Source organism: Rhinoraja longicauda, chromosome 8 (assembly GCF_053455715.1).
Source record: "Rhinoraja longicauda isolate Sanriku21f chromosome 8, sRhiLon1.1, whole genome shotgun sequence".
NCBI classification, from domain to species: Eukaryota; Metazoa; Chordata; class Chondrichthyes; order Rajiformes; family Arhynchobatidae; genus Rhinoraja; species Rhinoraja longicauda.
Window position 1 is genome coordinate 21057301 of NC_135960.1, and position 13514 is coordinate 21070814.

Genomic DNA, 13514 nt, shown 5'->3' on the forward strand with positions numbered 1-13514 from the left:
GGCAAGCATATGCTAATTAAACATCAACTACATCATCAGTCACTCTAGCATGAAACATTAAGGTCTGCTATGTTTGGTTAAAATTGTTGTACTCCTTATTTGTCACTGCTTTTGGAAATAACTTTTTGTCTGTACTCAGCATAATTTGATGTTAGTGCAAATGATGTATCAGTATCATTATTGGTAAAGTCTATTTTTAATCCTCTGCCTCTATTTAATCATTTAATCTGATTACTCTTGATTTTTGTCATTCATCGGTTTTATTGTGCAAAGCTTGTCCTCCCATTTTCCCTCAAATGACACTCCACCAATGAAATTCAGTCTACTTCTATTACAGCAGAGATTTATATCAATCAAATTTAACACTTGGTTCTTGGTTCTTGGTCCTACAAAATATACCAAATGGAATTGAAACTGGAGGTGGCTTCCCTCAGCTATTTGCAATATAAACAAAATAGGGAACAATAAGTTTTAGTTCAAGTGAGAAAGGTAATTACCTCAAAAGTGCAACAGATCAAGAAATTAATGTGAAAGGAAGTTGAACAGGTACTTGAGGGCAAACAAGCATAATAATGGACAAAATACAGAGGAGAGAATTAGCATGGCTGCTCTTTCAAAGAATCAACATGGTGGGCCATGTTTTCTGTGCTGTGTTTTAATGGTGCTATGAGTATCGGCATTCAGCATGTGAAAATATGTACCAACAGCATGAAAAAATAGATAATTCCTACTAATAATTTGACTCCAACTTTGCCCTAATCCAATGTAGAAGAGGACAACATGTGGTGCCAGGATGGACACTACCCCACACTTCACTATTCCCACCTGACTGTGCTTGACAGTTTAATTTATGAGAGACAAAACAAACCATAACAATCCCATACCTCCTACTCTACTATAATAGTTTTGTAATTGCCAAGTGCCATCATGCAACGGGGAATGCAGCTCAGCACATTCTTCTTCATAGAATCCTAGGTGTTCATAAATCAAGATGTTACCATCAGACAAGAGATACAAGAGCCTGATGTCACACACTAAGTTCAGGAACAGCTAATTTCCTACAACTGTCAGCTTATTGAACCTAACTACACACCCTAATCTTACCCATACGAAGGAACACCTCAAACCACCTCTTGCATTTTCATGTTTTTTTAGTGATTTTGATCTAAAGTCGTGTTTTTTTGCAGTCTTTTTTATTTTTTTGCATCTTTTTTTTATTGTTTTGCAGACTTTTATGTGTCATTTATGTATAATTTATGTTCTTGTGTGTTTGTCTGAGTCGTTTTCTCTGAAGATGCTGCAAACAAGATATTCATTGTACCTGTACTTCAATGTACTTGTGCATATGATAATAAACTCGACTTGACATGACTTCTCTCTTTAGACAGCTCCACTCAGTTATATTTTATTTCGTGGAATTTTGGTATGGAGGTTATTTTAAGGGTTTGAAAGGAAATATTTTTAGATGAAGGTATTCATTGATGTGTGGATTGTAGATGGAAAGACAAATACCTTTGCATATTGTATATCTGGAGGTCAAATGTAGTGGGAAAGTCAACAGTTAATAGCAGGACCCTTAACAACAGAAGGATCTCAAGATCCAAGGTGATAGTTCCTCGAAAGTAGCTATACAAGTAGATAGTATGGCAAAGAAAACCTATATGTATAAGCAAGAAGCTGTTTACACCAAAGGACACAAAGTGCTGGATTAAATCAGCGGGTCAGGCAGCATCTCTGGAGAATATGGACCAGTGATGGTTTGGGTAGGGAACCTTATTCAGACTTATTGGCATAAGATATGCTTGCCTTCATTGGTCAGGTCAATGAGTATGAGTCTTATTGCAGCTTTATGAATGTTTGGTTAGGCTACACTTGGAGTATTGTGTGTGGTTATGGTCACTTCATTGTAGCCAAGTCAAATAAAGTTTAATATCAAGTGCACAAGTATGGTTTGCACAGTAGCAATAGAAATCTTGCTTGCATCAGCATCACAGGCACATAAACTCGGACAGCACACAAACTTAATGAATCATTAATTTTACAAACTCTGCAAGACAGTGATTGTACAAAGTACAAGACATTAAATACAATTAAAAAACAATTCCAGGGTAGTGTATGAGGTGATCCATAATGCTCTGCTGTCGATGAAGTATTAGGGTTCTCCAGGTTGCTTCAAGTACCTTACAGACCTGGGAAAGTAGATGCTCCTGAACCTGTGTGATCTCAAGCCTCCTTCCCGATGGTAGCAAAGAAAAGAAGGTCTTACCTAGATGGTGTGGATCCATTAATACATGCCTCATTCGAGTTAATGGCTCAATTTCATGCTTTCAATAGTGGGGAGAGCTGTGCCCCTGTTGGAGTGAGCTGTCCACCAGTCTCTATAGGCTTCGTAGAGGATGCAAAAGAGGCTTACCAAATGCTGCCTGGAATATAGCATATTTGCAATAAGGAAATGTTGGACAATGCTGGATTGTTTTCTCTAGAGAATTTGAGACTGCAGCAACTACAGATATGATAAAAGTTTATAAAACTATGAGAGGCATCAATAGGGTAGACAGTCAGAACATTTTTTCCCAGCACGGAAATGACAAATAATAGAGGACACAGAGAGTGGTGAATCTGTGGAATTCTCTGCCACAGAAGGTAGTTGAGGCCAGTTCATTGGCTATATTTAAGAGGGAATTAGATGTGGCCCTTGTGGCTAAAGGGAGCAGGGGGTATGGAGAGAAGGCAGGTACGGGATACTGAGTTGGATGATCAGCCATGATCATATTGAATGGCGGTGCAGGCTCGAAGGGCCGAATGGCCTACTCCTGCACCTATTTTCTATGTTTTTCTATGTTTCTATGACATAGCGTTCATATTAGAGGGGAAAATTTAAAGGAGATGTGCAGGACAAGATTTTTAACAGAGAGTGTTAGGTGCCTACAACACAATGTCAAGGCAGGTGGTGGAAGCAGATACCATTGCGGTGTTTATTTAGTTTTTAAATATACATTTGAATATGCAGGAAATGAAGGGATATAGATCACGTGCTGGCAGAATGGATTAGTTTCATTTGCCATCGTGTTCGGCATAGACGTTGTGGGCCAAAGGGCATGTTCCTGTTCTTTACTGCTCAATGTTCAATGTTTCACCTGTCTTATTGGCCTCTAGGGTGAAGGCTTAACACAATCACCTCCATATATACCAATAAAAGCTATCCAGATGCTATAATGGCTGGTGCTAAATGCATCAAAGTAAGTATTTTTTCCATCAGTGCGCTTGAGGGAATTGTATCCATGGTTTGTACTGAAGCAAGAAACTTACTACAATTGCATATAAAATTCACCTTGTTCGACCATAGAAGTCAATGTCAACAATATGTGGTTTTATGCACTTATGCTGACAGCCTCTTCTCATGCTGCTGGGTTGAAGCCAACCCCTGAAACTGCACTTAACGTCAAGGACTAGAGGCTGGTGATTTGAGTACAAAAGCTATAGATTATTGAAATAAGATGAGAGCATCAACCCACTGAGTTTCTCCAGCATTTTGCATTTTGCTCAAGTCGAAGATCTCTTGTGTCTCTGAAATTTATCTCTGGATTGAATATTCTCAAACAGATGAGTTTAGAAAAGGTATTTTAGATAACTAGTTAAGATTTCCTTAACTACTACTACTCCAATGAGAGCTTAAATAATTGTACACCAGTGTTGAGAATTCAACAATACCACTTTGCAAAATAGAAAATATATCACTGTTATCATTGCAAGTTCCCAACAGGTTTTAGATTTATGTTGAAAGTACAAACAGTTGCAGAGCAAATGCACTGATTATATTTATTACAAAAAAAACACAATTGTATCTTGTCTGCGCAATTGATCGTGGTGGGAACTTAAGGCAGGAGCCCCTTAGAATGGCTGGTTGAACTGGTCGAATTGCTCCCTCTCTACACCCACCGCACGGGTTCAATCGTAACATCCAGAGCTGTCTGTGTGGAGTTTGCATGTTCTCCCGATAATTGCATGGGTTCCTCCAGACCTGATTTCTATTGACAAGCAAAAGGCACACAGGTTGGTCGGGCAATTGACCACTGTGAATTGCCACTAGTACATCTGTGAGTGATACAATCTGAGCAGACTTGATGGGAACAAAATAAGTTATTGGAGTATTATAGTGAATGGGTTTTTAATAATCAGTGGAGATATAGTGAACTGAAATATCTTTTTATGTACTGTAAAACAATGTAACTCAGGTATCACGGGACATAACTTTTGTAAGTGAAAACAGTGTGGAAGGGAGTGGTGAGATTCGATCAGATCTCCAAAGGGGTGATGTTTATTTATCATCTACAATATTCTTCAACTACGATAAAGCAGCCCTCATTTCCACCAACATCAAAGACTGAAACAAATGTTAATAAATACATAATGCCCTCCATAATGTTTGGGACAAAGACCCATCATTTACTTATTTGCCTCTGTACTCCACAATTTGAGATTTGTAATAGAAAAAATCACACGTGGTTAAAGTGCATATTGTCAGATTTTAATAAAGGCCATTTTTATACATTGTGGCTTCACCATGTAGAAATTACAGCAGTGTTTATACATAGTCCCCCCATTTCAGAGCACCATAATGTTTGGGAAACAGCAATGTCATGTAAATGAAAGTAGTCATGTTTAGTATTTTGTTGCATATCCTTTGCATGCAATGACTTCTTGAAGTCTGCGATTCATGGACATCACCAGTTGTTGGGTGTCTTCTCTGGTGATGCTCTGCCAGGCCTGTATTGCAGCCATCTTTAGCTTATTCTTGTTTTGGGGGCTTGTCCCCTTCAGTTTTCTCTTCAGCATATAAAAGGCATGCTCAATTGGTTTTGGATCGGTTGACTGACTTGGCCACTCAAGAATTGACCATTTTTTAGGTTTCAAAAGCTTCTTTGTTGCATTGGCATTATGTTTGGGATCATTGTCTTGCTGTAGAATGAACCACCGACCAATGAGTTTTGAGGCATTTGTTTGAACTTGTGCAGATAGGATGTGTCTATACACTTCAGAATTCATTATGCTACTACCATCAGCAGTTGGATCCTCAATGAAGATAAGTGAGCCAGTACCTTCAGCAGCCATACATGCCCAGGCCATAACACCCCCACCACCGTGTTTCACAGATGAGGTGGTATGCTTTGGATCTTGGGCAGTTCCTTCTCTCCTCCACACTTTGCTCTTGCCATCACTCTGATATGTTAATCTTCGTCTCATCTGTCCACAAGACCTTTTTCCAGAACGGTAGGTGCTCTTTTAAGTACTTCTTGGCAAACTGTAACCTGGCCATCCTATTTTTGCGGCTAACCAGTGGTTTTCATCTTGCAGTGTAGCTTCTGTATTTCTGTTCATGAAGTCTTCTGCAGATAGTAGTCATTGACAAATCCACACCTGATTCCTGAAGAGTGTTTCTGATCTGTTGGACAGGTGTTTGGGGATTTTTCTTGATGAAAGAGAGAATTCTTCTGTCATCAGCTGTGGAGGTTTTACTTGGCCTGCCAATCCCTTTGCGATTAGTAAGCTCACCAGTGCTCTCTTTCTTCTTAAAGATGTTCCAAACAGTTGATTTTGGTAAACCTAACGTTTGGCTGAACAGTTTTATTCTTGTTTCTCAGTCTCATAATGGCTTCTTTGACTTTCATTGGCACAACTTTGGTCCTCATGTTGATAAACAGCAATAAAAGTTTCCAAAGTCTGGAGGAAAGACTAGAGGCTGAGAGCTCTCTTATACCTGCATTAAGGAGGCAATTAAACACACCTGAAGAATTACAAACGCCTGTGAAGCCATGTGTTCCAAACATTATGGTGCCCTGAAATGGAGGGACTATGTATAAACACAGCTGTGATTTCTACATGGTGAAACCAAAATGTATAAAAATACCCTTTAATAAAATCTGACAATGTGCACTTTAACCACATGTGATTTTTTCTATTATAAATCTCAAATTGTGGCGAGGCAAATAAATAAGTGATGGGTCTTTGGCCCAAACATTATGGAGGGCACTGTAATATTGTAAGACTCTTTTGTCAGATTAGGCTGATGGCAGTTGCATGCATGCTCATAGATTTTTTAAAAAGCAGTTAGGCAGCAGATGACCTGTTAAATGCATTTTGCAGATAATTGGAAGAAAATTGCTGCAAAATGGAGGAAATGAGAACTAATGACCTCTTGGAAGATAACTTCTCATTAGGATTTGACTGATGAAAAATCCTGGCAAATTCAGGCTCTTCTGAGTTTTGATTTTAATTTTTTTATTTGCAGCAAATGATACGATCTACTGGACAGACATGGGAAGGAGCACAATTAGCAGGGCTAAACGAGACCAGACCTGGAGAGAGGATATTATTACTAATGGCCTTGGACGGGTTGAAGGCATCGCAGTGGACTGGATAGCTGGTAGGACAGTTTCTGCTCTTTTTATTAAATTACCTGCTGCTACTGCTGTAATTTGTTGGAACATTAACATTTATCTCTTCTACATCTTTTCTCAGGCAATATATACTGGTCAGATCATGGCTTCAATATAATTGAAGTTGCAAGGTTTAATGGATCCTTTCGTTATGTGGTCATATCCCAAGGGCTCGATCAGCCACGTGCAATTGCAGTCCATCCAGAGAAAGGGTAAACCAGCAATATTTTTTCATAAAAGGAAAATGCAAGACGGGCACATTCAATGTCGTTTTCCATTTTTATCAACTGAAAAGTTTCCACATCCTGGCCTTCTCCCTTGGGCTCAACAATGTCATGCTCAATTTCCTATGCATTCATTTCTAAGTTCACAACAGAGAGCTACATATCGGTTAGCTTTGGTGAAAGAGGATGTCCTAACAATGTAATAAATTGATCTATGTGTCGAAAAGCTGCACAAAAATCCTGCTTTTCACAAGTTGAAAAATATGAAAAGATATCATAACCTGGCTTCAGCTCTTGAACAACATAAAGTGCCTTTACATATGTCTGGATGAAAAGAAAACTCTGAATTGATATTGTAAACTGATATTGAAAATTCCATTTTCATAGCGTCATAATGCTGAACTCAGGTTATTTAAAAACAAGTGAATTCTTCAATGCTAAATTTTATGACCCAAGTAAACATTTGCTTTCCAGATATCATTGTTTTCTATCTCCTTCCCTCCTTCTGCCTTCATTGCTTTCTTCAACATTGTTTACCCACTCAATTTCAAAACTAAGATTTTGAACATTGAAGTTGGTTATAAAGAGTTGAGAGTTGTTTAATAGGCACATGTAAATTACCCTGAATATTTAGGGGGTGAACTAAAATAGATGGTATTGTATTGACAGTGGTTATCGAGAAATACAACAGGATCTTGATCAGCTGGGAAAGTGGGCTGAGAAATGGCGAATGGAGTTTAATTCAGATGTGTGGGTTGTTGCACTTTGGGAAGTCAACCCAGGGCAGGACTTCCACAGTAAATGATAGGGCCCTGGCAGACTGGGGGGTGGAGGGGTGTTGTGGAATGGAAGAATCTAGAAGTACACGTACATACTTTCCTGGAAATTGTCACAGGCAGATGGGGTTGTGAATAAGGGTTTTGGAATACGTGCTTTATTCATTCAGAGAATTGGATGTAGAACTTGGGATGTTACGTTATAGTTGTATAAGACATTAATGATACGGCACTTGGAGTATTATGTTCAGTGTTTATCATCCTGTTATAGAATAGATACTGTTAAGTTGGAAAGAGTGCAGAAAAGATTTGCAATGATGTTGCCAGCACTTGATGGCCTGAAGAGGTTGGGCAATTTTAATCCATGGAGCATGGGAGGCAGAGGGATGATTTTAAAGGCGCGTATAATATCATGAGGGGAATAGATGGAGTGAGCACAGAGTCTTTTCCACAGAGTGGGGGAAATCAAGAATTGATAAACAACTGGTATAAGAAAGGAAAGATGTAATAGGAACCTGTGAGGAACATTTGATTTTGAATCTGAGGGTGGTGGGTGTATGGATTGAGCTGCCAGAGGAGGTAGTTGAGGTGGGTACAATAACAGCATTTAAATGACATTTGGACAAGTACCCCTAACAAACTGCCCCGATTAACTACACAGACTCCTCTCCCCATCATTATTTTACACAACAGACTGACTTGGGACTCCTTCCAGAAACAGACACTATTTTACAATCAATTTTATGCACTATTTTACAAAATGCATCAATGAAGGTCCCTTCATTCCATTAGGTCTGTGCTAATTCTTGCCTGTTCATGAGTAGAGTTGAAATATCCATTTTGGAGAGAGGCCCAAGAGCTAAAATATTATACAACACCTCTTTTAGCATGCTCTTTATCTGGTTCTTCATGTAACCTGCATCTTATTAAAATCAACATACATCTATGTCAATCTTGAGAGCAGATGATCTTGTTTTTATAATGATGGCACCAGGGATATAACATTTCTGCTTTGTCATCAAATTGACATCTGTTCGAGTAGGTTTTCTGTAATGGAGCTCAATACCATATTTTTGACAGATCCCATGCAGGAAGCATCTCCTCTTATCTGCTATCCTCTTGTGGTAATTGGGGCAGACATAAGGTAACTAACACATGGAGAAACAAAGGACTGCAGAGGTTGATTTACGAAATAAGTCAAAAAGTGCTTGGGTAACTTAACGGGTCAGGTACCATCCCTGGAGTCGGAATGGGAGCCTTCTTCAAACTAACATGTGGAGATCTTGTTTGCCCCCCTTTGTAACTTTTCCACTTCCCTAACACCCCACCTATGTTATCACTCACATGTTTAGGAGGTAGATAAATCAGAGTCAGTTCTGTTAATTTTTTAGAAAAATAATACCAAGGGAAGTGGGATTTTTTGTTTAACGAATGTTGAATCATTTACTGCTTATCATCAGATACCAAGTAACAAGTTGATATTCCCTGCATTACTCAATGTTACAGTTACATTCATTAAACAACAAAAAGAGACTAATTATCTCTTTTCACCATTACCTCACAAATTAAGTATACTTGATTGCTGGTACTTATTAGTTTCCAGAAAGAATTCTAATAACAGTATTGACGTGCAATGAGTTAGCTGAGTGGCTTCTATTGGCTGAACCAGCATTACAAAAGATTTTATAAAAGGGTGCAAAATAGTTATTCTCTATTATGGCATTATTCTCTATTATGGCATTCTTTGTTATTTCCACGTGAAAAAATACTTAAACTTGGATGCAAGGATTCCAGAGTAATTTTGCCCTCTGGGGTAATACTGGGTAGCAGCTTAGTACTGGCAATAACATTGAACATGTAAGGGATCCAGCCCAATTTAATTTGTCAAGGCAAACAAAGTGGCTGTTGAATAACCATAACAACTGAAAGTGACAGCATTTCGGATATAGATATCTCTATTCCTGTGAATGAAATCAGTTGATTAAATTTAGCAATAGAATGATAAGTTTATCATATGGTTCAGAGCAATTTCAACACATATTAAACTATTATAGCAACGTTAATCACACTATTGGCAAGCAGACTTCAATCTGTGCTGAGCACTAATATTCAGAAACAACTGTGAAGTGAGCACCATCTCCTGGATTTCCTCATGTATTTTTTTCTAATGCAATATAAATTAATGTTAGAAAATCCAGAATATTGAACTGCTCAGAGGTGGGAATTTGTAAATTTAAATGCTTCTGCCCTTGTTAATCTGGATGTATATATTTGTTTTGTTGCAACTATGACTTAATTTAATTTACCTCTGAAATAGACATAGAAAAGCCTCTGTGCCTCAGAAGAATTATTAAACCATTCCTCAATGCATGGGAAAAGCATGCTTTATGCATGATATTCCCCCAACTGCAGTAATATTTACTGTTCACAAGGTCAAAGGCAATGGCAGAACAAACATAGAAGAACAGGTAGACACTTTGTGTGACAAGGGAATAAAGTTGAAGGAGACCCAGTAGAAAGATTTTGAAAAAAAATTAAACCTCAATGGGATTTTCCAGAGTTGAAATTAAACATGTTTGCAGAGGTGGTCAGTGATGGATTGCAATTGGAACTAGTGTCTAGATTGGTGCATAGGGATTGGGAATATGATTGGGGCAGAATCTGGTTTCCAAATTAATTCCAGAGCACAGGAGCAAGGGTGAGTTGGGTAGTGGAACTGGGGCAGAGAAAAGATAGAGTAATACAACTTTTAAAGAGAGTATAGGGATGTGAAATCCATATGTTAAATGCAACTAACACATTCCAATTAAGAAGACATAAAGTGCTGGAGTAACTCAACGGGTCAGGCAGCACCTCTGAATAACGTGAATAGGTAATGTTTCAGGTCAGGACCCTTCAGACTGATTGTAGTTGAGGGAGGGGGGAGAGAGTACTGGAAGAGAGCTTTCAGCTCTCTCTTTCAGTTTTCTCTCCTGCCCACTCCTCCCCTTCCCACTCCCACATCTCCCTCCCCCTATCAGTCTGAAGACGGGTCCTGACCTGAAGCATCATCTATTCATGTTCTCCAGAGATGCTGACAGACTGGCTGAGTTACTCCAGTACTTTGTGTCTCTTTTTGTAAGACAGCACTTGCAGTTTCCTTGTGTCAACAATCCAATTAAGGATTGGGCACCAAAGTTGTATCATACACAAGGAAGATGTAAAACTTCACAATGTATGTAGCCCACAAATCCCACACCAGTGAGGTTTTGATTAAACATAGAAAAAACGCAATGTACCAGGCAAAAGAATTCTGAGCCAAAGCTTTCAGTGAAAAAAAAGGGGAAGTTGTAATATATTTGCACTAAATAGAATTTTCCTAATCTGCAACATATATCCCTCTACATGTATTATAGACCTGATTCAATATGTATACATTTTTGGTCTCGATCAGCATTAGTGTTTGTAAAGAAGATTCACCATTCTCTTTCATCGTAACTGTTAGCTCCTTAACTAATGTCAATCTATAGTTTAAAAATATATATTTTATGTGTATTGTCAGCTTGATACTGGTAAACTTTTTACCTGGGTAACTGACTATTATTTACCCCTGAAATAAATCTCAACGAACCCTTATTGATCATTTAGTTCAAGCTATTTTTCCGTTTAGTTTTCAGCAGTTTCAAAAGATTTACAGTTATAGCTGGATTTCATTTAGAGGTAATTATGATTATATATGGATTTGTATCCTTTGCCAAAGGTATACTTGGCCCTCCGAAGATCTTAAAGCTATTAGAAAAAATGGCAGTTTGTATTACACGAGTCATTTTATATAAAATCCGCTGAAAGTTTATGACAATGTTATATGTTTTTAAATTTATTGCATGGAGATATTTCTAACAATACACATATTTTATGCTCAGCAATTATTTTTAATCTTTGAAAATAGGTTCATGTTCTGGACAGAATGGGGACAGACGCCCTGCATTGGGAGAGCACGGTTGGATGGATCAGAACAAATTGTCCTCGTGAGCTCCAACATTGCATGGCCAAATGGGGTATCAATAGACTATGAGGTTTGCCAACAGATTTGATCCAAAGAATGTCAACAATATTTTCTTCAATTACATTTTCGGAAGATATTCCTTCCTTGAGTTGTATATATATATATATTTTTTTAAAATAAGATGCCTCAAACTACTCAATAAACGTCATCTGATGTCTACTCTGTGATTGATCCTTAGGAAAGTAAATTATATTGGTGTGATGCCCGCACAGACAAGATAGAAAGAATTGACCTCGAAACAGGAGAAAACCGAGAGATTGTGCTGTCAGGCAACAACATGGATATGTTTTCAGTTGCAGTCTTTGGAGTTTACATTTTCTGGTCTGACAGGTAATTTATTTTCCCATAAGTGTTTAGGATTCAAAATGCTCTGGCAGCCCCAGCTTTTCTATCCTTGCAGGATTAGCCCTTTCCTTGCAAGGTCACATTCAAAAAATCTTGAATGGATAAGAGTTCCCGAGTAAACCACATCAAATCTTTGAGTTTTGTGGCTATTACAAAATGCCGAGCATGGGTGTACTTTCCTATGCTTTCTTTCTGAGTTAATTACGTCAATCCTGCTAATTGAGTACATTAATCTTCAACAGGGCACATGCTAATGGTTCCATCAAAAGAGGATACAAGAACAATGCTGTAGATGCTGTGACCATGAGAACACATCTCGGAGTCAACCTGAAGGGTGTGAAAGTGTTCAACCGAGCCAGGGAAATAGGTACATTCATTTTTGTTTAAATACTTTTGTATTAAAGACCCACTATACAAAGTTAAATAATTTAACAAAAAAACTGACCAAATGACATTTAGTGGATTTTTTAACTTGGGTAGATGAAAAGTAATTTGAAGGGCAAACTGAGTTTATTTGAGGGATTGCATCAGCTAATATTTTTATGCAACATTTCAATGCAGTTAAATCACATTGAAGAGGTCCACACGTCGTGTAAACGCTCTGTTTAATCATTAACCGAATACAATTCCATTGCTCACCTGCGCGTGCTCGAGTTCAAATCCCAACTGCCAAATCCTTTGTTCTCCTGGCACATGACGGACCGCTCCCCCCCCCCCCGACCGCGTGATTGGTCGGCCCGGATCACGCACGGCCACACGAGAGGTCGAGCCCAATAAACGTACCAAAGTGGCTCGGCCCGCCACATGTCCCCCCCCCCAGAACCAGAGCAATGGAGGCAGTTTGGCTGACGAGTGAGGTGGCCTGATCGCATGTACACATCTTCTGTGTTCAGGGTCGCAGCTGGCAGATTTGAGTGCGGGTGCGATCATGACGGTGGACGCCCTCTGCGGTGGGGTTGTGCCACCTGCACTGGTTGGTCAATGTCCAAGTGTACCGGCTTAAGACGGTCCACGGAGACAGTCTCGTGTCTGCCGCCCATGACGATGACAAAAGTCGTGCAACACTGCACCATGTTGCAGTACCTGGAAGGGTCTCTCGTAAGGCCTTTGCAGTGGCGTATGGTGGGAATCGCGGTGAACGAAAACATACTGGCAGTTTGTGAGGGTCGGTGATTCGTACGTGGGGGTGAGTCCGTGGCGGGATGTCGGGACGGGAGAGAGCGTGCCCACCTTCTCCCGGAGGCGCATCAGCATGGTCGAGGGTGGTTCCTGATGTCCACATGCTGCCGGGTTGAAATCCCCTGGGACCGTAACCAGGGCGCGTACACCAGCTCAGCCGAGGACCATATCCATGATGTTGACGTGGATATGGTCTAAACGCAGGTGTGGCAGGTCGAAATTCTGCAATGGCGCCTTGGTGTGACGCTAAACCTTTGAAGTCTGACAGGGGATGCGTGCCCTGGCCCAGTTGCCGACCCGCTTGTGCAACCCGTGCCACATGAACTTGGCCGCCACCAGAGCCGTTGTTGTCGGGAAAATCGGCATATTCGTTATCGGAGGAAGTCACGGAGTTGAGATGCGGCACAGTCAAGTCAGCGTGGCGCAAGGCGATCGACTCGAATGTCTCAGAATGAATGAAACGTTGTCCCTTCATGTCGAGCAGCAGGGAATGAGCCCGGAGGAAATC

The 13514-nt window shown here is 39.7% G+C and overlaps 1 protein-coding gene across 1 annotated transcript in view; it reads left to right on the forward strand.

The window, feature by feature from the left end:
• The window catches only part of LOC144595762 (low-density lipoprotein receptor-related protein 1-like), a 1259652-nt gene that overhangs the window by 959938 nt on the left and 286200 nt on the right, over positions 1 to 13514 (forward strand). The window contains exons 36-40 of the mRNA XM_078403382.1: positions 6290 to 6424; positions 6520 to 6649; positions 11366 to 11492; positions 11661 to 11812; positions 12070 to 12194. Coding sequence (XP_078259508.1) covers positions 6290 to 6424; positions 6520 to 6649; positions 11366 to 11492; positions 11661 to 11812; positions 12070 to 12194 — 669 coding nt within the window. The remainder of the gene's footprint in view (positions 1 to 6289; positions 6425 to 6519; positions 6650 to 11365; positions 11493 to 11660; positions 11813 to 12069; positions 12195 to 13514) is intronic.